The 24,184-nt window shown below is 40.0% G+C and overlaps 2 protein-coding genes across 4 annotated transcripts; one reads left to right on the forward strand and one right to left on the reverse strand.

Annotated features, from left to right (window-relative positions):
- Positions 1-836: 836 nt before the first annotated feature.
- asb3 (ankyrin repeat and SOCS box containing 3) lies at positions 837-9,340 on the reverse strand. Of its 2 annotated transcripts, none has more exons than XM_015962103.3 (10): positions 9,283-9,340; positions 8,708-8,924; positions 8,140-8,307; positions 7,914-8,026; positions 7,707-7,839; positions 5,178-5,355; positions 4,831-5,049; positions 3,140-3,445; positions 1,484-1,617; positions 837-1,406 (listed from the first exon to the last, which is right to left on the reverse strand). In XM_015962103.3, exons 2-10 carry the CDS (start codon positions 8,916-8,918, stop codon positions 1,174-1,176), a joined length of 1,695 nt encoding a protein of 564 aa, XP_015817589.3. In that variant the 5' UTR covers positions 8,919-8,924; positions 9,283-9,340; the 3' UTR covers positions 837-1,173. The 2 variants fall into 2 exon arrangements, with proteins under 2 accessions (XP_015817589.3, XP_015817590.3); XM_015962104.3 differs by having other exon boundaries at positions 8,708-8,921; positions 9,283-9,333.
- Positions 9,314-23,336, forward strand: c16h10orf88 (chromosome 16 C10orf88 homolog). 2 transcript variants are annotated; one of them, XM_015962105.3, is made up of 9 exons: positions 9,314-9,381; positions 9,976-10,152; positions 10,295-10,486; positions 10,757-10,826; positions 11,229-11,420; positions 11,617-11,745; positions 13,883-13,994; positions 16,343-16,541; positions 22,418-23,336. In XM_015962105.3, the coding sequence occupies exons 2-9, from the start codon at positions 10,010-10,012 to the stop codon at positions 22,638-22,640; spliced, it is 1,260 nt and encodes a 419-aa protein (XP_015817591.3). In that variant the 5' UTR covers positions 9,314-9,381; positions 9,976-10,009; the 3' UTR covers positions 22,641-23,336. The 2 variants fall into 2 exon arrangements, with proteins under 2 accessions (XP_015817591.3, XP_015817592.3); XM_015962106.3 differs by having other exon boundaries at positions 9,359-9,514.
- Positions 23,337-24,184: the final 848 nt, after the last annotated feature.

The following is a 24,184-nucleotide window of genomic DNA, read 5'->3' on the forward strand; positions in this document are numbered from 1 at the left end:
TTTTTTTTATTGTTCTTAGTTATATTTATTTTTTAAGTCAACTAGCCTACCTAACAGCTTCACTCGTTTATTGTACAGCACTATGGTTAGCTATATACTGGTATGTTGGTAAGTGGATATTTTTAGAAACTATATTTGACTTATATTGTAATAAAAATAAAAATCAATTGCAATAGACTTTTATCAAAACTTGCCAAACAATATATTAACTTATATTAACCCTTTGATGCATGAATTATGAAATCTTCAACCATGATTTTTTAAACAATTTTTGTCATTCATCTTTAGGTGTGAATGAAACAAATTTCAACAAATATCTTTTGTAACATTTTGTTAATTTACAAATAATTTATTACATGTCCACCTCAGTGGACAGCATGCATTCTGAACATGAAATATGTTGGCTTGACTTGCTGAAGTCCAAATGGAGGGGCTCAAATGCAATAAAGTCTTCAACAGCTGTGCTTAATAGCAAAAATAAATAAATAACAATTTTGAGTACCTGTCCACTGTAGTGACCATTATGCATCAAAGGGTTAAAAATCTGAAAATAACTTCTGAAAAAGGAATTAGCTAAAATCTTTAAAAAAAATTATGATTGTTTTTTCCCAGTTTGCACCATTAAAGCATGCTTTTGCCTCAAGTTTTTCTTTAATATTTTTCAGTCATTTTGTTTTGGCACAAAAACGTCATCCTGAGCTTCACAAAAGAAAACATCTGCATAATCGCAGCAATGGGAGAAAAACTAACCATTACACAACTTACAGAAAATAGGACATAATGGATGCATGGACTTATTTGTCTAAGAAATATTTCCACGTTTACATTAGTTTTTTTGTCTCTTTTCACAAATCTTTATTGTAAATTCAATAATTCCAAATAACATCTCAAGATACAACAAATAGGAATGATTTCTGAAGAGAAAGGATAAATTATTTTATTCCGTCATCAGAGAATCTAAAGATACACCTAAAACACTTAAATGACATGTTTTTGCAAAATAATTTTTATTTTAAAGCACTTTAATTGAACAAATTCTTCCAAAAATGCTGACCTTCATTTTTTAACGTGCAATTGTAAAATAAATTTTTTTTTGACAGAATGGGTTGATTGAAAATCAATATAGAGTTGATTTGTGTAACTTTTTCAAGGCAAGAGGAAAACAAGATGAAGTTACAGAACGTGCCTGTGTTGATGTGCATGCTGGGATCTCTGTACTCTATTGATTACAGGTGATTGTGGTGGGTGCTTGTAGGAAGGTTCCACAATGTCCTGAAATCTAAGAAAATCGTGAAGTGAGGAAGGAACTGGCAGCTTCTGGACTATGCTGGTCCTCATCAGTAGATCTGGTCCCAAAACTTGTCTGATCTTCAGCCGGCAGATGTGGGACAGACTGGGAATTGAATCTAAAGGTAGATGAAGAGGAAATACCAGTCAGCTTATATTTAAAAATCAAAATACAAAATAAACTGCACTATTGTACCTAAATTTGTGGATGGTCTCCAGGTCATTTTTGTTTGTCTTTGATTCAAAATCAGTTTCAAAGGAGGGGACAAAGTTGACCAGTTTACAAACTCAAGCAGGTAATTCAACACCTCACTCTCAGCCTTTTCCAACCTGGAGGAGAAAGAAAACTTATTCAAACACAGATACAGACGTGGACAAAACTGTTCGGTCAATGGAAAAAAAAAGCCACAATGGTCACAGAAATAACTTGATTCTGACAAAATTAATAAAATGAAAATTCTATGTGATTTAACCAATGAAAGTCAGGCTTTGCTTTTCTACCATGCTTCAACTGAATTATAAAAAAATGAAACTCATGGAACAGGCCTGAACAAAAATGATGGTACCCCTAGCTTAATGTTTTGTTGCACAACCTTTTGAGGCAATCACTGCAATCAATCAATTCCTATAGGATACGTCTGCACCTCTTAGCAGGTATTTTGGCCCACTCCTCATGAACAAACTGCTCCAGTTGTCTCAGGTTTGAAGGAAGCCTTTCCCAGACAACATGTTTCAGCTCCTTTCAAACATGCTAAATACATTTGATCTCAGGGCTCATAGAAGGCCGCTTTACAACAGTCCAATGTTTTCCTCCTAGCTGCTCTTGGGTGTTGTCATTGTCCTGTTGCAAGACCCATGACCCATGAGTCTGTGACTGAGACCAAGCTTTCTGACACTGGCCAGCACATTTCTCTCTAGAATCCCTTGATAGTCTTTGAGATTTCATTGAACCCTGCACAGATTCAGGACACCCTGTGCCAGATGCAGCAAAGCAGCCCCAGAGCACAACAGAGCCTCCTCCATGTTTCACAGTAGGAACAGTGTTCTTTTTTTGATATGCTTCATTTTTCCATCTGTGAACATAGAGCTGATGTGCCTTAGTAAAAAGTTCTATTTTTGTCTAATCTGTCCACAGGACATTCTCTCAGAAACGTTGTGGCTTGTTAACATGTAGTTTGGCATATTCCAGACTTTTTTATGATTTGTTTTCAACAGTGGTGTCCTCTTTGGTTGTCTCCCATGTAGTCCACTTTGGATCAAACAACGGATGGTGCAATCTGATACTGATATTCCTTGAGCTTAAAGTTCTGCTTGGATCTCTTTAGATGCTTTTCTGGGCTCTTTTGTTACCATTCAGATTTTTCGTCTCTTTGATTTGTCATCGATTGTCCTCCTTCAGCCACGTCCATGGACGATGGCTACAGTCCCATGGATCTGAAGTTTCTGAATAATATGTGCAACTGTAGTCACGGGAACATCTAGCTGCTTGGAGATCGTCTTATAGCCTTTACCTTCAACATGCTTGCCTATAATTTCCTTTCTAATCTCCTGAGACTTCCTCTGATCCATGTTGAGTGAGGTACACACCATGTCACTAAACAACACAGTGACTACCTGGAGTTTTTTTTTTAATTTTTTAAATAATGCTGTTGAAGCATGGTTGAAAAGCAATGTCTGACTTTATTTGGTTGAATTTCATAGAAATTTTATTTATTATTATTGTCAGATTCAAGTATTTTCTGTGATCATTTTGGGTTTTTCTTCCATTGACTGCAGGGCACCAACTATTATGTCCACGTCTTTATGGGAAAAGGTAAACACATAAGACTGAGAGATCATGTTGGAAACCTACATGTGGGGGTGGAGCAGTAAACAACATGGATCCAATCCGGTCCTCAGAAGTACAGGAAGCCACCGGGAAGCAAAATGTACTTGGCTTAGAGCCACACAGAGCAGTTCCCTCACTTCTTGCAGCTTGAACAGCAGCTTCCCCTGACGATGCGATGCAGAGTAGTTTGTGGTTAAAGTCTCGGGGCGAGGGATCCACCTGTGTTCAAGAATCAGCTCCAGCAGGTCTGTTGTGTCTGTGGCTAAGGCATAAGTCCATTCCTCTGAGCTCAGAGATGCTCCTGCAGCAAGCAGCAGCTTTAGTGACTCACTGAATAAAACATGAAAGGATTATGTTTCAGATTTTGTTTGTTCCAGTAAAGAAAAAGCCATGGTGGAGCTACAGTCATGAACAAATAAACATTTTCTACCCCAAAGGGTTTTAATTTCCACATACAATAAAAACAAATCATATTTTTCAAGTCAGACCCTAAAAAGCAGGTTCAAGTAGAACTGCAACAACGTGTAACTATTATCAACATGTGAGAAAGAAAAAATTCATATCATACTAGGTTCTTCACATTAAACAGAATACACAAACAGAGCAGGTTTTCTGTTCTAGAGGAGCTTTGACCCAGTCTTCTTTCTAATAATGATACCATTTATTGAGTTTTGCAGACATTAATGTCTCTCATAGCCCTGGATCTGGTCTGAGCTTTAAGTGGACCATAAGGCACCTTGATTCTAGTCGGCCACACTGCCAAGTTTATTTTAGAGCAAATTGATTTTCTCCTGCAACCCCTCAAACAAGCCAATCCTTAATGAATCTTTTTCTAATCACCTTATCAAATGTGTTAACATTTGACCCTTTAAAGCCTAAAATTAAATCGCAATAATTCAAAACATTTTTTTAACAATTATTAATATAGCATCCTTACAACAACCAGTTTATTTTGTTATGTCATTATAACACAACAGCAATAAAACAATAAAAATAGGTCCTTACAACCTGTAGATCAGATAAGGTGCTCACAGGTCTTTTATCCAAATAGCAAAAATCTAAAATAACATTTTTAAAATCTGCTGCCATTTCTTTATATCAGAAATGCATTTATAAATAGTTTAAAACTCCAATTTTCTTTGAAAACATTCAAATATGTTTATTATATACTAGGCTTAGTTTAACTCTGATTTATTCTAGTTCAACGATCACTATTGTATCAACATAGTAGCCCTTCACGTGGCTCATTACCCACAAAGTAGCTCTCAGCCTCACGAAGGTTGGTGACCATAGCCTGGCCTGCCAGACTCATCCTCTACACAGAGAACTTCCCATCAGGAAGGTTGGGGCTGGCTGGTCAGGCTATGGTGACCCCTGCTGTAGATCCTCCACCAGAGGGCAGCACAGACATGTACAGAACTGAATGTGACAGGCTTATAATGAAAGTATTGATCCCTAACACTCATATGGGTCAGAGTGGCTTGATGAGAATTTGCAACAATAATCTTCAATGGGTTAATAGCTGAGGCCCTAGATTGAGAGCTATTGAGAACATAGAATATTTTATTTGTTGTCTGATACATAAAACCTAGCCTGTTCAATTGTCTATATTCAATTTAACATGACTGTGCAATAGTTGAATATTACCTAAATATAAAGTATTACTTAATTGATTCTGGTAAAAATATTTGTACGGGTGAAATGAGCCCACCCACCTGCGCGGTTTGCTGGTTGCATTAAATAAAGCCACAGAAAGGGGTGAATAGAAGCCCAGATTGTTTATGCACTCCTGAGCGTCTGGGCTATAGCCTTCCTTCAGGAGCAACTCCACGCTGCCAGTCTGATCACTGTGGACGGCGGTGTACAGCGGGCTCACCATACCATCGCTTTGGTCACACACTCGATCAGTGACGTCTATCAGCCTCCTGAGAATACTGGATTTACAAAATAGAAGATAGTTAATATAATAATGAACCACAGGGATAAATCCTGATAGGGCGTCACACTTTCCAAAGAGAAATACTAACACAATGAAGTCCTCATACTAGGACACGTAGTGTACCTGATGTGGCCGAACTGAGCTGCAGCATGAATGGGAAACTGGGGCCACTCCTGACTGCAGGATACATTTGGATCAGCACCATGGTCCAACAGAAGATCCACACAAGCCTGGTGGCCCTCCTGAGAGGCAATTAGCAGCGGTGTCGCCAGATCGGCTGCCTGGGTGTTCACATTGGCCCCTGAGGAGGAAACCACATGAATGCTTTGATTACTGATTTAAGACAAACTACAAGAAAGCTACTGTTATTTGGTTTAACACGTCTGCATTAGACAATTAGGTAGAGCAGGCCGCCCAGAAATCAGAAGGTTGCTGGAGCGATCTCCCTGGTCCCTCCAGGGAATTTTGCTTATGTCCTTGGGCAAGACACTTCACTCTCCTTGCCTGCTGGTGGTGGTCGGAGGAGCCAGTGGTGCCTGTGTACGGCACCCTCACCTCTGTCAGTGTGTCCCAGGGCAGCTGTGGCTACAATGTAGCTCATCATCATCAGCGTGTGAAGGGATGAATGATTCACTGTATTGTGAAGCACACTGGAGTCCTCTGACTCAGAGAAGTGCTACACAAGTGCAGCTCATTTATCCAGTGCAGTTTAAATCCCCATAACATGATCAGCTTTTCCTTCACATAGATGTTCAGACAGATAGACTACGGATTACAAAGAAATAATATTTTTTAAATCATTTATTTCCCTTTAATGCCTGAAAAATAACACTTACATTTAAAAATAATTGAACAGTTTTAAAGTGTGTCCATCCTTCGTCATACCCAGTGTTGGGAGTAACGCCGTTTAAGTATAACGGCGTTTCTAACGGCGTTCTTTTATAGGTAACGGAATAATCTAATTAATTACCTTTCCCGCCGTTGCAACGCCGTTACCGTTACTGGGGACGGAAGGTTGTGCGTTACTATGTGCTTGTCGAACGTTGAGCAGCAGCGTGAGGCTTTCTGACCGCCACACTTCAGCTGCAGCCAGGGAGAGAGAGGTGTCGGTAACGCACTTACAAACACGATGATGATTGGCCGGGTGGGCGGAGACCCTCACGGTCTCAGTCACTGCCTGCTGTAGACACAACGGGAATAACTCCGTTTAAAATAACCGCGTCAATAAAAAATATTTCTTTCTGTAACGAGCAAACTAATTAATTACGTCTTCTTTTATCAAAACGTCGTTTCTGTTACTGATAAGAAAAAGCGTGCATTAAGCAGCGCGGTGTATTGAAGCTGTCATCAGCTGATCAGGAGCTAAAGAGGTAGATGTTTAAGAGCATCACGGCCCGTGAAGAACGAGGAAGACGTGATGAATATTCTACGGCTGCAGACCCCCCGCAGATTTGTTGCTGCAGCAGCGAATCTGCGGGTCTGCAGCCGTGCCCTTAGCATGACAGCGGGACGTCCCGAAGGTCCGCTCACCTGTTCACCGCTCAGACGTCCTGATCTTCTACCTTCCTAGATCATCCAGCTGTAACCTGTTTCTGATCATATCTTTAGTCCCGCTAACACTGATGCATCAGTCTCAGTTGAACTACCTGTGTGTGTTTACCACCCAGCTTCAGCTCTTCTGTGTTTGGGTCTGACCCAAGTTAGTGAATGTAAGTCCTCCATCAGATCTGTGCCTCTTCTAGTGTCATTTTAAAGGATACTTATTTATTTATTTAACCATTACTAAATTACCAGCAACAGAAATGCTAGTAAAAACACACAATTATGTGAAGCTGGAAAAATTAGAATACTGTGCAAAATTACATTTATTTCTGTAATTTAACTAGACTGAGAGACCATTTAAAGGCTCGGGAACCTTTACAGGTGTTTCTATTTGCAATTTTAAATTTTAGCTGATTGGGTTTTTGTTAAATATCACACAGTGACCTTTTAATAGTCTAGATTAGTGTAATGTTCCTATTAGTAGTTCCTCCTGTTAAGTGCTTATTTGTTTAAATTATTCAGGTTTATATAAAACATTTGGACATTTTATTATGTTCAGTCATTAGTCATTTATATTTTACTATTGTAGTAATTCTTGCATTCTTTAATGAAAAAAGTAACTAAGTCGTTACTTTTGTTGGTAATTAGTTACTTTTATGATCTTGTAACTCAGTTAGTAACTGAGTTACTTTTTTGACAAAGTAATCAGTAACTATAACTAATTACTTTTTAAAGTAACGTTCCCAACACTGGTCATACCAGCTTTAAATGAATACTAATTAATTCATAGCATATAGAAAATATAATTTACTATAAACAATAATGTAATTATATAATTTGTGTGAAAAACTGTTACAACAAATCCCTCTTACAAAACCTCATTAGGTTTTTAGAATTTAAATGCCTCCTTTGTGGTTACAATTACTTTAAACTGTTGGGTTAAATTAGTGTGACACATTCAGGCTCCATAAATAAATATTAGTTTGACAACAGGTGGGTCAGCTGAAAAATCAACTGATGATTTCATACTTAAAAATATGTGCATGTTAACTGTAACTATAAATAAAGTGCACATACACAGACATTATTAAAAAAAATACAATAATTTACCTGCTTTAATTAGTATCTCCAAACATTCACTCTGTCCATACTGTGCAGCCACAAACAGGGCAGTGATCTTGTGGTCATCTAGTGCCTCCAAGTTGCAAAACGGAGCAAGAACTCGAACCATATCACTGTGACCCTGAGAATGGTAAAACATTTTCATTAGGAGTGCATAGTGATGGTTAGTTATTATTAGTGTATCTTACACTTCACCTTGTAAACAGCTTGATGAAGGCAGGTCCAGCAGGATGATGTGTGTGTTCTGTTGACTTCTGCACCTTTACCGACCAACAGTTTAACAACATCTTCATGCCCATTGTCCACAGCTGGAGAAACAAAACATATTCCATTTTATTAAAGGGTGTAAATAAATATATTTTGATGCTTACTGTATGTGGGTGGCAGCATTTGCATAGATTAAAATGGATAAATGATCTACCAGCATATAAAGGACAGGACAGGTCATTAGTCAGCTGGTTAATGTCGGCATGTGCTTTCAGGAGGAGTCGAACCACTGCCAGGTGACCTCTCTGCGCTGCCAAGTAACACGCAGATTCTCCCTCATGAGTCAAAGAGTTCACAAAATCACGACTTCTAGAGAAACATCCTACACACAGAGAGATGGGTGGACACCATAGAATGAGAAATCAACATGAAATGCAGACCCGACTCTAAAATCTGATCACAACCCACTTTTGGTGGAAATAACACAATAACCTGAGTCTGCATTCATTTCAACACAGAGCCCAAGCTATGTGTGTCAGTTATGAACAATTAAAACACAGTAACTCTAATCAAGTACATAGTCACAGGTGAAGCCAGCAGAAGCTCAAATTCAGCAACTTTAGTGAAATTTGGATGAAATCACTTTCAAATACATTTTTTGTCTAACAATCAGTTTCCTCTTGAGTTTTATGTCAGAGTGGCTGTGCAAAAACACCAAATTATATCTGTCGAACGTTGCCATTTTATTAACTTTAGCGAATAAGAAAAAAAAGCTACCATACCTTTCTTACAATTAACGGCAGATAATATTTCCAGCACACACTCCTTACTGCCAGCTGCAGACGCCTCATGCAGAGCATTCCAGCCGCGGTTATCTCGAGCATCCACACTGAACCCTCTCTCCATCAGCCTCCTCAGCTGTCTTCTGCTGCCTGAACGGGCGGCAGCAGCAACACGGGACACAGTGTCTGCGTAGCACTCTGTGAAGTCCATTCTCTGCTTTAGAAAACAGGCAGTTTTTCAAAAGTGTGAAAATGAATGAAAGAGAAGAAGAAGAAAAGAGAAAGCTAAAGTCCTTCAGAGATCCTGAAGTTAAGCTACCCTAGCTTAGACAGTGTTGAAATGACCACTTAAATCACAATAGTTCACATTTGTTGTTAGAATTAAAGAATAATATATAACACGATTGGTTGAATCTATTTTGGACTGAAAGCATCAAACACAAGGTAATAACAAAACAACATAGTTTATCAAGGCTACACTAACTGAGCATCTTTTACTCAAAAACACGTCTACTTAATGTGCAATAATACTCGCTAAATTCATTGGGTTGTTAAAAATAAAGGGATTTTCTTACCAAAACAAAAGTGCTGGTGGGTGGACTGAGTCGCTGGTTGATGACGTACCTTTTTTTCCGTCGCGTGGTACAGCGTCACAAATGCTTCAGATTACTTAGGTAAATTTTCAGTTTATTTTTGTTATTTCTCTCTGAAAGCTCGGCCCAGGGACGCTTTTAATCACGCCTGGAGACATGAGAGGAAGGAAAGCCTGACTGAAGCCGATTTTGTCTCAGCTGACGCAGTTTTACTGTAAACAGCCCGTTATTGTTAACGTTAATGTTAGCTAGCTGCACGATGAAGGAACTAAAATCTGGTTCAGTTCTGCTTTTGTTTAGAAGTAGAGATAAAACTGCAACCCTTCAAATGCTCTTACAGCATTTTGGTGCTTTTTTCATTCTGGGGAGCAACTTGTTATTTTCCGTTTTAAAAAAATGTATTTCATTCAACCACATTATTTCTGGCCAGCGTATGTAAATCACTTCGTGTTTATTCAGATAACGCCACATTAATAAGAAAGATAATATTATAAGCAGCTTGTATTCAGGCACTCATTTGATTATGTCCTTGAATAAAGGGCTAACTAAACGCTGCTGAATCTAATTTTTCTAAACTGTCTAACATTTCCTTCAGAATCCCTACATATACTCTGTTATTATTTGGACTTAATGCAGAATATTTCTCAGTTGTGTCTTTTTTCTCTTGTGCTTAAGGTAACATCCCACCTGCAGCCCCACCGGTAGCATCATGGTGGACATCAGTGTAAAAAGAGCAGCTGCTTGGGTGTGTCAGACTCATGACCTGGCAGATATCCTTCTTCCTGTTCATCTCAGCACAAAAGACAGTGAAGACGAAGATCTTAGTCTGACGGAGAAAGAAGAGACTGACAGGTTGGAAGCCTTTTATCAAGGCAACATGTGTATTTCTGGGTGTGCATGCTTTCTTTTGCAAGCAAATGTGTTTCTACCAGCAGAGGATGGAAAGATTGATGTTTGCCATGAATGGTGCTTTATCCTTTTGCGATCTTTGCAGGGTTGTTTCTGCGCAGTTGGAGCAGGTGGAGGAAGGATCGCCCTGCATCCTCACTCTCAGCTGCAGGTCCAGCTCTGATACCATCAGCCGCCTGATGGTCGTCAGCGAGGCTCGAACCATGGAGGTGTACAACCAGATGGAAGAATACTGCGGGACAGTGCGAGGCATAAAGGATAAAACAATCCAGCTTGGGTAGATGAACCCACACTGAAATATTAGCAAGCAGAACACTGTGCAGCTGTTTAAATGACCACTTCAGATTTTACAGCTATATCCCCATTCTAGGGGGTATATTAATTTTTATACATCTCAAAGTGTTTGTGAAATCTTAGATATCTAATATTTATACTCATGCTCTCTAAAGAGACCCCTAAAAATACAGCCTAACAAGCCTTCAAAAGATATTGTAGTATTTTTTGAGTTTGTCAACTAATTGATGATCTCTGTTCCTGTGGATCACAGTGAAGACAGAGGTCCTGTTTACAAGAAGCAGCTGATCCTTGAGCATCCATCATCAGCTTGTGAAGTGAAGGTGAGACGTGCCAAAATTAAGATTCTGCATCAGTACAGTGTTTTTATGTATTAGAATAGACTTCATTGATCCCACAGTAGGGAAATTCACTTGTTACAGCAGCACCAACACTTAAGAGAATCATTTGAAGAAAAATAATAACAAAGGTACATTTATATACACATATTGTAACATTTAACCACTAAAAACCACAAATAAAAATGAAAAATTTGGGTTCCAGAACTATGCAGCATATTGTAAGGGACACAGACATACTATATAAATCAGGTATTGCACAAGTACTGAACATAGTTTTGCATTATCCTAAAGAAAAATTGGATTGAGCAATATTTTAATTTAATTTTTAAATAAGTTTGATTTGATTCTTAAACTGGCTCTGCATTTCTCTGGCTGCTTTCCCAGTTGCTGTCCCTAGCAGGCAGAAGTAGTGTTGTGGTGTGTCGTGTTGTTGTGGGCCTTCAGGAGCTTCAGCCTGGCCCGGCTCATGGCCCTGGTATAGACCTGCAGCAGGTGCAGTGTCTGGTTGAAGAGATGGGAACAAGTTTGTCTCCTGGAGCCCAAAACCTCCTGGATATGGTGCAGTTCCAGCAGAAGGTGGGAGACTGACCCTCTCTGAGCTCATGGTACCACTTTGGCTCCGTCCTCTTTGATGTGTTGATTCCTGCCTGCTAAACTGACATCCTTCTTAAAAACATTTTACAGTTACATCAGCTTTGATACTCAGATCAATGAAAAATCAGGGAATAATACAAAAAAAGAGCTGCGTTGAAACAGAAATGTGTTTTTCCAGAATCAGATGAGCTCTCTGAGTGGGTTCCTGCCTCTTCTGATGGGCGGTGGAGCTTTGTCTGCCTTAGCTGGAGGAACCGGAGCATCTACGTCAGCTCTCAGGAATCCTCCTCAGCCATCAGGCTTCCTGGTATGGGTGCTGATTGTTTTTTATTACCCGAAAAACTCTGATCTCTCACTGGAACTGAAATTACATCCTTTCATCATTCACTGTTACTAATTTTTTCAGGCCAATATTCTGTTTAAATGACTTTTGTTATTATTTATATTAGAACGGTTATGTTCTGGCTAAGTCTTATGATCCAGGACATACAGAATCAAAGGAAGAGGGTTTAAAAGGAGAACTAAGGGAGCGCCGTCGAAGTGAGGCGAGGGTCTGTACAGTCACGTGACATGGTGGTCGATTTAGTGGAGGGATGACTGGAGCTGGAGAGGGAGGTGGTCAGGCCTGAGGAGGGTTCAGGCTCGAGAGAGGTTCTCTGTAGAGGAGGGGAGTGCAGGGTGAGTGGTGGAGAGCGGGCCGGTCTGGCCAGGCAGGGAGGACGTGGTCCAGAGAGGAGGTCTGTCTGGTTATGGTTGGCGAGCTGGTAGTGGAAAAGGGTACCTGGAGACAGGAAGAGGGGTTAGGGACTCGAGAGGCTAGAGTGGAGCAAAACAGGTTGCGTTGGCACACAATCTCAGGTTGAGCAATACCCAAAGTGAGTCATCATCCGGCGAGGTGGGGTTGTCTCCCTGCTCCTTATAAGCACAGACCGGTGATTGAGAATCTGCTGCAGCTGCCCGCTCCTCGGCTCCACCCACCTGCAATCGAGCACTCACACAGGTTATGGTAGAACCACTCACCTCAGATCCTGACAAGAATGTCTTGATGACATTTGCATCCAGTCATTGATGGAAAATGAAATAGAAAAAAACATTTTAACCAACTGATTCAGTTTTGTTTTTCATTTAGAAAGATTATTTTACTGAAGCTTTATCAAAATTATTTTGCATCTGCTGCTTTTGTTTCTCTCTTCTTGTAAGAACATCTGTGTGGGCAAAGTACAAAAGTCAGTATTCACCATGATTCATTAATGGAGAAACTGGTTCATCCTTTTTGTTTGGAAGAATTTTTTCCGGAATGTTTCAGAGTTTCTTGGCTTTCTTGGTACAAAGCTGCCAAAGTCAAAAGCACAGCTTTGAGACATCTTCAGGCACGGTACTGAACTAGTGCAACTATAGATATGACTTGAGCTGCTCAGATCTCAGGTTCTGAAATAAGTTTCTGTTTTGAAATGAACCTGGTTTGTCGTTTTCCAACTCTGCCAGAAAGGAAACCACTGTACTGTTTCTATCAGTAATTACAAGTACAACACATTATGACATTTGAATTTCAGAAGCTAAATTTTGATCTTCAGAAGTCAGAGTAAAGATTTCTGGTAACCATTTAAAGTTTGATGAATGAAATTAAAGTCAGAAAATATTTTTTTTATTTAATTAAAATACCTATGATGTGATTGATTACTAAAATTAAGGTAGTTGTATAACTAAATAGAAAAAAATTGGCAATTGCTACCTCCAGTATTTAGACCCTCTATCAGAGGGCAGGAAAGATGTATAGTTTTATTCAGCTACTTTTTGATTAACATCAATCTGTTTAATGACTGAGCTGCAAGTTTCTAAGATATAAGATTTTCTGACATTCTAAATAAAAGCAGCAGCATCCAGTAATGTGTACTCAACAGATTTTAAATTTGTCAGTGAAGCTCTGCAGCTGCTTAAATTTAACTTAACAAATTCACAATCTGGGATACTTAACAACTTTTTCGTGTTTTTAAATGATTTTCTTGAGCCAGTATGTGCTAAAATGAGCTTTTACAGGGTTAATGACTAGCCACCCAGACCATAATGCTCCCTGGGGCCATGATATTCCACTTGCAACTTCAGAGTTACCGGTCTGGTCTGTTGGACTTAGAAACAATTGAGTTGACATACCTGGTGCTGCAGTCTGGTTCCAGCATGTTCCTGCATGTTTTAGATAGCACAGCTGATTGGTTTAATGTAGTGATGAATCACTCCTGTAGACACTATTGAAGGCTGTGGAGACATTTCAGCTGTTAGATGAAGGTGTTACAGTGACCAACGGTTTTGTTTTTTGTTCTGCTAACTGACACGAGGGGGTGCTAAAAGCAAGCCAAAACTGCAGAGTTATCCCTTTAAATGCACACAGAACTTTGTCTTGTTATTGTAATATAAATGAAATGTTTTGGCTATTTTTCTGTCTGTAGTCCCCAGACTGCATCAGGCCTGCAGACTTACCTGCAGCTCAGAACGGAGGGATGTCTGAGGGCTCTACATCTCCAGACCTCTCCCTGTCCGACCTCAGCACCAACAATACATGTAGGTATCATCACATTGGTTATGATGCTTCGTAATGCAATAAGGTGGAGAGTTTAACATTTTCGACACAAGTCACACATTAGGATGCAGAAAAAGACGAGGATGTATCCACGTCAAAAAAGCGTTTGATCTTTCACCCTGAAAAATAAATCAAATCTAATATTTCTGCGCCATGTACAACATTCTTACAAAATCAGTAATATTTTACCTAGACCCGAATTTTGCTTTACTATGTAACAACATAATCATCTAAATATCTTGGAAACAATAAAGGAAAGGTAAAGACAGAATTATCTAGTGTAGCGTTTAAATTTACATATTATTTAATGAACCATAAAATGTGAGATTCCATAGGAAAAATGAAATCAATCTTATGGATCTTTGGATAATTTAAACCAGAAGATTGGAACTTTTTATTGCAGGGATTATGTAACCACTTCGTATTAACTCAGAGACAAAAGAAAGAGTCAAGTTTTAAAGTTAAGAAGATTTATTACTACACAATTTAAGACTAGACTAACTTTAAATACTAGGTGTATGGTGTAACTAAGGCGAAGTAAGACTGAGGATGGTGTATGTGTGAAATATGTTCAGAACCAACAAATCCGGAGAAACGATTAGTTCTGATGGGAGTGAAGATGATGTTTTCGCTCTAAGCTTTAGGTTGGAGATTATAACACACTTTGGGACGCCATTCTGTCGGTCTACGTACCCTTTGCGGAAGTCCCCGTTAGATCAGGAATGTCGAGGTCCAGCTTGACCTTCTCTGGAACCGAAGCTGGTAGAAAGGCAGCGGTTGCCGACCAGACCAGTCTTGAGATACTTCCGGGTCACGACAGTTTATTGGCATCTAGCGAGACCCAAAAAGGGGTCGTGATGGTTCAGCTTTTATTCTGAAAGGAACCGTTGCAGCAGGTGGAACATGCAACAGATTTAATCCAGCTTGTCGTTAAGTTCTTTTGGCTTTAAGAGGAAAGTTACGGATGGCCACTCCGATAACTTCTCTAGAACGCTTTGAACTGAAGTTAAGATGACGTGGGCATAGTTTTATGATGTGGATGTTTTGATTTACGGTCAAATCATAAAAGGACAACAAGAGGGGATGTACCAAGCACCAACAAAACCACGCCTCGTGTCAGATCTGGAAGGTTCTGATTGGATCAGAAAAAGGAAATGTGTCATGTGACTTTAAGCATTACGTGGATGAGAATGTCTAGTGCAGCAAGTTTAAAGTTATATTACTTATTAAAATACTACTGATCATAAACATTGTCATTTCACAGATTGGTTCACATTTTATTATTGGGCTAACACTTTGTTTGATTAGCTTATTAAAAATAGAGAAAGAGTTCTTTGATTTATTAATATTTAAAGGGAAAGAGTTCTGTCTTCTTCCTTCTTTCTTGTGCTGTTCGGAGAAGCAACAGTTTAGATAAAAGCAAAGCGTGAGTGGCCTTGGCCCATATCTTGTGGAATAGGCCTGTGTCAGTAACTTATGGTTTTGCTTGGGCAGAGCAAATAGAGCAGGGCCTTTTAGGTCCGAAATGGACAATTCATCACGCTATACTAAAAATAAATTCCTGAACCAAAATTCAGATTTTACTTAAAAACTCGTCATCAAGCATTCTTCATGTGAAAGCTGTCGGAAAAGTGCCTGAATATGTCTAAGTCACTGTTTGTTTTCTATCGTTTACATGCGCACAGAAAGTGTTTTTATGTAGAAGAAGAAAATATCATTTCTATACCGCCTCTCAAGATAAAAATCACGAGGCGCTTAAGTAATGTAAGCTGGTTAATGAGTTAGGTTTTTGGATGTCTCTTCTTCAGGGGTCTGTAACCTACAGCTCTGGAGCCACATGTGGCTCTTCAGCCCTGATGTAGCTTCTTGTAGCATTGACCAACAACAACTTGAGCCTGAGTTATTTTTACATTTAAACAACAGTAGGAAATGGGAATTTTCCAGTTTTCTAGAACGTTTTTACATAATTCACATTAATTCTCTGCAGCAGAATGATGCGGGAAGGTTGATCTGCCTGTGGGAACTGCGTTAACAAAAATCTAGTGCATTAGTTATTATAGATGCCGTGTCACACAGCTTTCAGGACAAGAATTAGCTACAATAGCTTCACTTTTTACCTCCCCTCCTTGTTCAAGCTTTGTTCTGGGATGAATTTTCTCCCTTTTAACTTTTTTACACCAGTCAAAAAGGAAGTTAAGTCTGTTCTATGACAATTTTCCTGCAGTAGAAACATAGCTGTGTGACACATGTCCCGTATCAACCAGAATTTTGATGCCACCTTTATCTGAAAGCATGCATCTAATGAATAAAATCCGTTTCCTGTCTCAAGCGAGCAGTGAGAGTGGAGTTCAGATGAGCCACGCCCTGTTGGAGGAGATGATGTCACAATTCATGAAAGGGCGGGGCCAACAACAAGTGTTGAGCCCTGACCTTCTGCCCATGCTCCAGAGTGTCTGCGGTCAGGTGACGCAGCTGCGGCTCGATGATGCTGAGATGGCAGCGGAGAAGAAAATGAGGAATGGTGGCTGGTGAGTGGAGTCTAGAGTGTTGTCATGTTGATCACCACTGTAGCTTCATGGTTGTGAAGTTTAACAGTAAAACTTCAGTTTCTTAGCTTTTCTGTCAATATTGTAGCATTAAAAATGTTTTTATGCTTTAGTCCAGGGGTCGGCAACCTGTTCCCATCAAAGAGCCATTATTACCCATTTCCCACAGTAAAGAAAACACTGGGAGCCACAGCAGCCGCGGCGTTGTGGGCGGGGCCTACCCTCAGACATCTGAGAGCTGCTTTAACCAATCACAACAGGTGACAGCAGCCAGTACCGGTCGCTCGTGTACGTCAAAGTTATCTTTCACAATAATACACGATAATCAATAAAATGATTTATATAAAGTGGATCCAGAAGTTGTAGCCCGTGTCTGCCTACAATATTTTGATATTTTTCACCCTGTTGGTGGTTTTACTGAGCAGGTGCCACTTTTGTCATACGTTTCTTTTTAAAACATGTTTAGACTGTTCAGAATACAAATCCAGGCTCTGTCACGTTTGATTGTTGTAATTAAACTTTGTAGGTGGGGGAGGTCAGAAAAGGATCCGATCATTTTGTTTTTCCCTCATTTACAGTGATGGATATAATGGCGCAGTGCGCCTGGCTCCGGTGTTAATCAAGTTAAATTATATCTCTTTGCAACAATTTTCACAAGAAAACAGAACAGTTAAAAGCAGGGCTTGTGTTGACCGGACAGTTCCCGTATTTGACCATTTATTTTGACGGAGAAAGAATAGAAAGAATTACCCCGACGCATGCAGACGAACTGACACTTTATTCTACGCACATCGTAGATGTTGCTAAATCACTCAAGAAACTATTCCCATCTGAACATCTGAGCTGGACACTGCTCAGCGCAGCTCACTGTCAGCGCGTACGTACGGTGCACAGCGAGCTGAAGATGTGGAGAGGGGCTTAGAGCGCGTCGCCGAACCAGCGCGCATGCGGGAAGATTCCTCCCACTGAAGTGAGTGTTTTCCAAACCCGGTCTCTCAGAGACACTTGTCACTTAGAAAATGTTCCCTGATTATGAAACTTTGGCTGAATAGTGCTTGTTCCTGTCTCCAATGTGGCGACACATCCAGGAGCCGTCTGAGGAGAATCCCAGAATCTCACATCCTCTTCAGCTCAGAAGTGCCTATGATTACGCACAAGCGTGACGCGTCAACCCGGTCTCACAGTAGACCGGGTTGGATCTGTCCAGGTTTACGCAGACAATCTTTACATTTAGAATTGGCTTACAGACTTAAAATTAATGCAGTAAAATATAAAGCATTTTATTTAAATATCCATTCATTATTTTACAAGCACAGAGAGCCGCATCAGATGGATGGAAGAGCCGCATGCGGCTCCAGAGCCGCGGGTTGCCGACCCCCGCTTTAGTCTATCAGCCCCAGTCTAATGGCTACAGATCCAGCCCAAACCATCATCCCTCCTTCACTGTACTGACAGATGATATGAGCCATTTGCTCTGACATGCTTTTAGGTTACTTAAACAGCAATAACAGTTATCATGTAAAATACTTTTCAAATAAGGACTTTTAAAAACAATCATAAGCTTTAGAACAAGAGTCTTTAGTTGTGTTGAAAGCTTCTACTGAGCAACCAGTCAGCAGTTTCCTGGACAGTTTGGCAAATACACTCATAGACCTGCTATGGCTAAAATAAAGAAAAGTCTAGATAACCAGTTTAGCTTTTAAGCTTAAATCAATTGTCCCAGTTATGACTCTGATTATTTGTGAAATTTTATCAATCAATCAATCAATCAATCAAGGCTTTATTTATTTATTTTACTTTTTAGCTAAAACAAGCTGTTACTGAACAACTTTTAGATTCTTTAAGATTTGCCTTCAATTGAATCTTTTGTCTCCCAATAAAATCAGTTTGAGCCAAATTACATTTATAGCTCCTTGTCTGTCTGGCAGTATTTCTCCACCTTGGATTTCCCTGTAGTGTCATATTATGCCCTGCAGAGTAAAAAGAAAAAAGTGTGCTTTAGTTTAGCATTCTTTCAGGTTCATGTGAGTGAAGAAAAATCTCCAACAAGCTAGTTTTACAGATGTGCACCAGGGGGGTCTTAAGCGTGGTCTGTGGGCCATTTATGGGTCTCTAGGCAGGTTTTTCTATTACAACAGGTTTTCACTTTCAATACAACATTGAATCTTAAAGTATCGTTGAGTAGGTAAAATAATTTCTTGTAAAACATTTTTATTAACAAAAAATTCAATTTTGTGGCCCTCGTCTCATTGGCAATACTCACCCACACATGTGTAGCGGAGGCAAATTTGATGATTTTGTTTGTTATAACCAGGAAGATGTAATATTCTGTAGAGAATTTTCTTCACTCACATGAACCTGAACAATTTAAAACATGACTAATTAATGAAGCATTTACTGTGAGTGGACGTAACTAAACGTGAGGAGGGCACCTATGTGTGAATGCGATGTCAGTCAGAGCTTCCTTGTCAAAGTAAGCTGAGTTCTGGTGAAAAGAATTTGGTTTGCTCTAAGTTATAAAGTTGTTATCATCAGAAGAACATTCAGACGCAAACTGTCATGTCTACTTCACCCGTTTTTGAGAGACTCTCTTGGTGGATCTGAAAGTCGCAGGGGTCGGCTGATCTCTGCCACCGGAGGGCTGTAGAACCCCGTGGTACCGACTCTTCAGTCCAGAGATGTCTCGGGTCACAACAGCTGGATGGAACCGTGCGTCTGGCGGACTCTTAAGGAGTCTAACAATATCAGCTTTGTTTCTGCAGGAACTGTTTGCTCATCAGCGTTGCAGGTGCAAAAAGGTTTTGACGACGTGTCAAAATCTTTGATGGTTAAAGAGGTTTACTACAGGTGGCTGATCTGAGCGATTCTCTAGAACTGTCGAATCTCTCAGGATGATCTAGTTTTAACGTTTAGCTGTTATGACTTGCACAGCCAATCAGAGGCTGACAAGTTTGGAGATGTACACACCTTCTTTGATATCGGATGTCCTGACTGGTAAAAAGGGCAAGTTATGTGTTGTAGATTACTTAACCGTACTTGTTATTTTGTGAGCGCAGGTGTGAGGACCTTGTCGTCAAAACATGTCGAACACATGGCAGGTTCTGGTAGACACACATAACATAACATCCATTCAATGTGCAAAGATTAATGAAGCATTTCATTATACTATAATTATTATAAGTAGTAATAAACAAATGTTTATTTAATGATTATTTAGATTATAAGTCATGGAAGAAGTTCATATTGATTCAGGAAATCATTCTTGAATTTAGCAACTGATTCGAGCTGGAGTTGTTTCTTCTGTGGAGGCAGACAGATGGGACCTTGGGAAAGAAAGTTATTGTTTATCTTTCAGACTTGTAGAGTCTGTGAGTCCCAGCTGGTATGAAGGCAGGCTCATTTAAAGGGAACACATGCAGTGTTGTGTCTCCTTTCTGACCAGATGTTGAATAGACGGTGAAAGGTCAGGCTGTACCTAAACTGACCATTGCTGGACTTTACTCTTGTTACAAAGTCTAACATGGCCATAGAACAGAGGCTCTTTTCTTTATTAGAACAAAAGACTTTTGTTTCTCTGGGGTCACATTTTTGACGGATGCTGGAAGTCAGCAGACTCCCAAACACAGCTTCATCTCAGTGCTGGTTGGGCTGAAATGATGGTTTACTAAAAAGCATGACAAAGTGTTTGTTAAATCTCAGTTTGACCTGACTGAAGGGTCTAAATGTGTTGGAAGCTCAAAGCAACACAACCGTTCATCAGCAGTGTTGAAGTCATTATTCAAATGTCACCCAACAGTCCCAGACCTCCAGCTACGGTAAGTGGACTTCCAGCTCGCATTAGCTCGACTCCACAGATGACGGTGTGCTTATTTGTGTGATGCAGCATCACACACTGCTGCTGAATAAATGAGGCTCTTTGTCAGAGCTGAAGTGCACATGTGGGCTGAGAAAAGGGGTTAGCTGAGTCTGAGTCCATACTGGAGAGGACTGCAGCCCAACGGTACGTCTTCCTCACCGCTCAGCAGAACATTCCACCAAAACTGTTCAACTGTCTGTTTGTTTGAACTCATTTTGACTGTTTATTGTGTGATTTTCCTTTCTTTTGATTATCAGAGCTTGAAGCTACTGTTGTGTTCCCTGTGAATTGTTGTAGACAGGACGTGGCTCTTTGAGGGACACTTTGACTTTTGTCAGAGCCTGGTTAAGCTTTATATTCCCTACATGGGAATAACACGGTCATCTGTCAGCTGTGGGTAACAAATAAGACATTTTGGTGTCAGTGCCGTCTGGTGCTAAATGCCCAGAAGGCAGAAAAGGTTGTGGACTTTAGGAAGGTCATGTATTTCCTGAAGCAGCTGAAAAAAATCAACCTACCAGTACAGTCGATGAGGCAGTTCTACACCGCAATGTTCGAGTCCATCTTCCCCACTTCACTCACTGTGTGGTATGCTGGAGCCACCATCAGGGATATGAGGAGACTGCAGTGTGTCGTGTGCTCTGCTGAGAAGGTCATTTGCTGCAAACTACCCTCCATACAGGACCCTCCAGGACACTGAGGCGTGCAGGTTGGATTACAGCTGACCCGGCTCGCCCTGGACACAGTCTCTTTGACTCACACCCATCCAGTAGAAGGCTCTGATCCATTTGGACCAAGAAAGCAGCTTAATAGTTCTACATTAAATACAACATTAAATTATTTACATGAACAAGGAATCATCAAATAGTTATTCTCTAATTTCCCTCTGGGATTAATAAAGTATCTTTGATTTGATCTCTCGACAAGCTGTCAAAACCACCAAAGCTTTCGACAAGCCAAAAGCTGCCTGCAACGACACAGAAACTTGCTCCTGCAGCTATTCAGAAACAGCTGTTCTAGACGCAAACGATTTCATCTATCTGTTGTGACTCGGGAGACATCCTGCGACTGACTTGGTCGCATCAAGGTTTTCCTACGAGCCACGTGCATTGGGGTCAACGACCCCTTGACATCTCGGATCCAAACGGGGTCCCCAGGAATGGATCCGTAGGCATGACAAGATTGCGTCTGATGCCGTTTTATAAACCATCATTTATAGTTTAATGCAGACCAAATTCTTTTCACACCCAGAACTCAGTTTCTTCTAGATACAAGGTTCTGATAAACACGCACCATTCAATCATCACACATCACATTCCATCCACTTATATTCATCCACACATTCGTCTTATTTATAACTTGTCTTGTTTGTAACAAGTTTATAAAAAGTAAGAAATTTATTTTCGAAACAAATTAAAAACAAGACAAGTTATAAATACGTCGAAAGTGTTGGATGAGTGCAGATAATGATTCACTTGTTAAACCAAACATTACTGATCATAACATCAAAATGTTTCATTGTAATAATAAAATTCATTTCAACTTCATTTAATTAGGCAGAGATGATTCAAACAGTAATAGTATTATTTGTATAACATTTGTTCATTCAACCATATGTTTATTTAATGATTATTTAACTTATGAGTTGTAGAAGTTCATCTCTCATGAGAGCGTGCAATCCTGCAGTCTTATCAAAAGAAAGCTTTGTTTGGGAACATAGGCTGATATCTTGTTCCCCTGAAATGTCAACAAGGACTACAGAATCTTCTGGCTTGTTAGAAGATAGAATATAAAATCTACTTTAGAGAATGGAGTTATGTCTGCAGATGACCGGTGGCATGTAGGTCAATATGTAGGTGATAAATTACCTTTTGATGTTTAAGATGTTCAATTGCTTAGAATGAAAATATGAAGACCTGATTTGTGGATCAGAACCTCTGCACAGAGTTCTAAGTATTTAAATAGGTGGAGATCTGAATAGGTTGTTTCTTGTTTTCTATAGGGAGTTGGACTCAGCCATGGAGCGCCATCTGGAGGAGATGGAGAGGAGGCTCAAGGAGCACATGGACCGTCGGCTGGATGCTCTGGAGCACAAACTGGAGAAGGCCCTGCTGAGTGCTTTACCGATGGTCTCCTTCAACACCGAAGCTGTGAGCAGATCTGCAGCAGGATCAGCAGCTATCGGACCTTCAGAACCAATCAGCTTAATGCCGTCCACACACTGATCTCAAAGCAGCTAACAGACTGAGTGTGAAACCTGGAGGCCTTACTGCTCATCCTGAACCAAATCTCAGCGTCAGAGTGGACACGGAGGTTAATAAAATCGTGTTAACTTAAAAGATTTTAACAAACTTAATCTGAAGTGTCAACATAGCTGTTGAAAGGTCAAAGTCCTGTTCTGTGGTTCAGCCTGAAGCCTCTGTAATGGCTTGTGTTCAACTGTCAAAGGGAATTTAATACAGCTGTGATAAAAGGGACAGGAGGACCATGAATGCACCATGGGCTTTTCTGCAGCAAGCTCAAGTTGAGGTTTCTTGTCCGATTACTCAGGTTTTAGTACAGTTTGGGTTAAGTTACAACACCAGCAACATACACGGGTTTCTAGTCTAAATACCCACACTCCCATAATTCTGTTCAGAGCTTCACAGCTGATTTTTGAACTGTAACTTACTCAGTCACATCTGGCACCATTCAAATACATAAGGTCATGCTGAGAGAAGAAAACTCATAAACTCTAATTATTGTGTAACACGATTCACACGGATGTTCTAACCTGGTTGGTTAGGTTCTGTTGGTACAGGGGTCTGAACACGACTGGTTTTAAATACTGTACAAATGTATGTAAACTCTACTAATGACTTTTGATCTGATGTTTAACTGTACTGGTGCGAGAAGCTAATAAAATGTTTAAGACAAACTAATCAAGGCTTTTTCTGCTTTTAATTGGTCTGCCTCACAAAAACTAATTTGCTAAAATACATGAGAGCAGTAAATTATTGCACGTTTTAATAAACGTTTATGCCCAGAATATATAAATGAATAGATTTTAATTTTATCTGACAAAACACTCTGGCTTAAAAGTACCTAATGACTCACTTTTGGTCACAGACCATGATGTTTTATGACTTTCTGGGCTTGTGTGTGCACCCCTCATACAGCAATGGATGGATTTTATTACATCTCTCAGATAGTAATGAACTTCTACAACTGATTACCTTTTGGTGCCCTCTTCTAGATGGCACAGAAAACATATCAAAGACAGAAATGATTCTAATTCAGGTGTGTTGCTGCCACCAGCCGGACTAGATCAGCCAATCACAGCTGATGATCCACAGCTGTTTCACACATGATGAGTGTTTTTAAACCTGTCAGGTAAGCTGTGTTGATTCAGACCAGAACCATGGCTGCAGTTGGAGCGCTGGTTGTGTTGAGTGTGTTGCTGAGTCAAGGTTTGGAATTTAATAAGATGTTAATAAAATAGAGTTTCAGTGTCAAGATCCTGATCACCTTATATTAGAAGATGTGCTATCATACATTTTTATGTATTATGTGCTTTTTGTAGGTTCTTCATTAGATGGACCCAAAAACCTGAGAGCTGGTGACGAGCTGCAGGTTAAACGGGAAGGTGTGGAAACCAGTAATAGAGTTGTGTAAGAATTTCCTTCTGACACTAACTTGATTTTGGTTTACAGGCCTGTTCCCAAGCGACTCTGCTCTGAAGAAGCTGTTTTCTGTCCTGGAGAAAGGGGCCAAAGGTGAGCAGTTTCTG

The sequence above is a fragment of the Nothobranchius furzeri genome, chromosome 16, assembly GCF_043380555.1.
Source record: "Nothobranchius furzeri strain GRZ-AD chromosome 16, NfurGRZ-RIMD1, whole genome shotgun sequence".
In the NCBI taxonomy this organism is placed as follows: domain Eukaryota; kingdom Metazoa; phylum Chordata; class Actinopteri; order Cyprinodontiformes; family Nothobranchiidae; genus Nothobranchius; species Nothobranchius furzeri.

Bases quoted from the DNA above. Each gene is read 5' to 3' on its own strand.
- c16h10orf88 (XM_015962105.3), top strand. From the start codon at position 10,010: ATGGTGGACATCAGTGTAAAAAGAGCAGCTGCTTGGGTGTGTCAGACT. The intron at 11,421-11,616 runs GTGGGAGACTGA...GTGTTTTTCCAG, and splicing joins TGGTGCAGTTCCAGCAGAAG to AATCAGATGAGCTCTCTGAG. The intron at 13,995-16,342 runs GTAGGTATCATC...TCCTGTCTCAAG, and splicing joins CCTCAGCACCAACAATACAT to CGAGCAGTGAGAGTGGAGTT.
- asb3 (XM_015962103.3), bottom strand. From the start codon at position 8,918: ATGGACTTCACAGAGTGCTACGCAGACACTGTGTCCCGTGTTGCTGCT. The intron at 8,308-8,707 runs GTATGGTAGCTT...CTCTGTGTGTAG, and splicing joins TGCCGTTAATTGTAAGAAAG to GATGTTTCTCTAGAAGTCGT. The intron at 8,027-8,139 runs GTAGATCATTTA...TTGTTTCTCCAG, and splicing joins GTCCTGTCCTTTATATGCTG to CTGTGGACAATGGGCATGAA.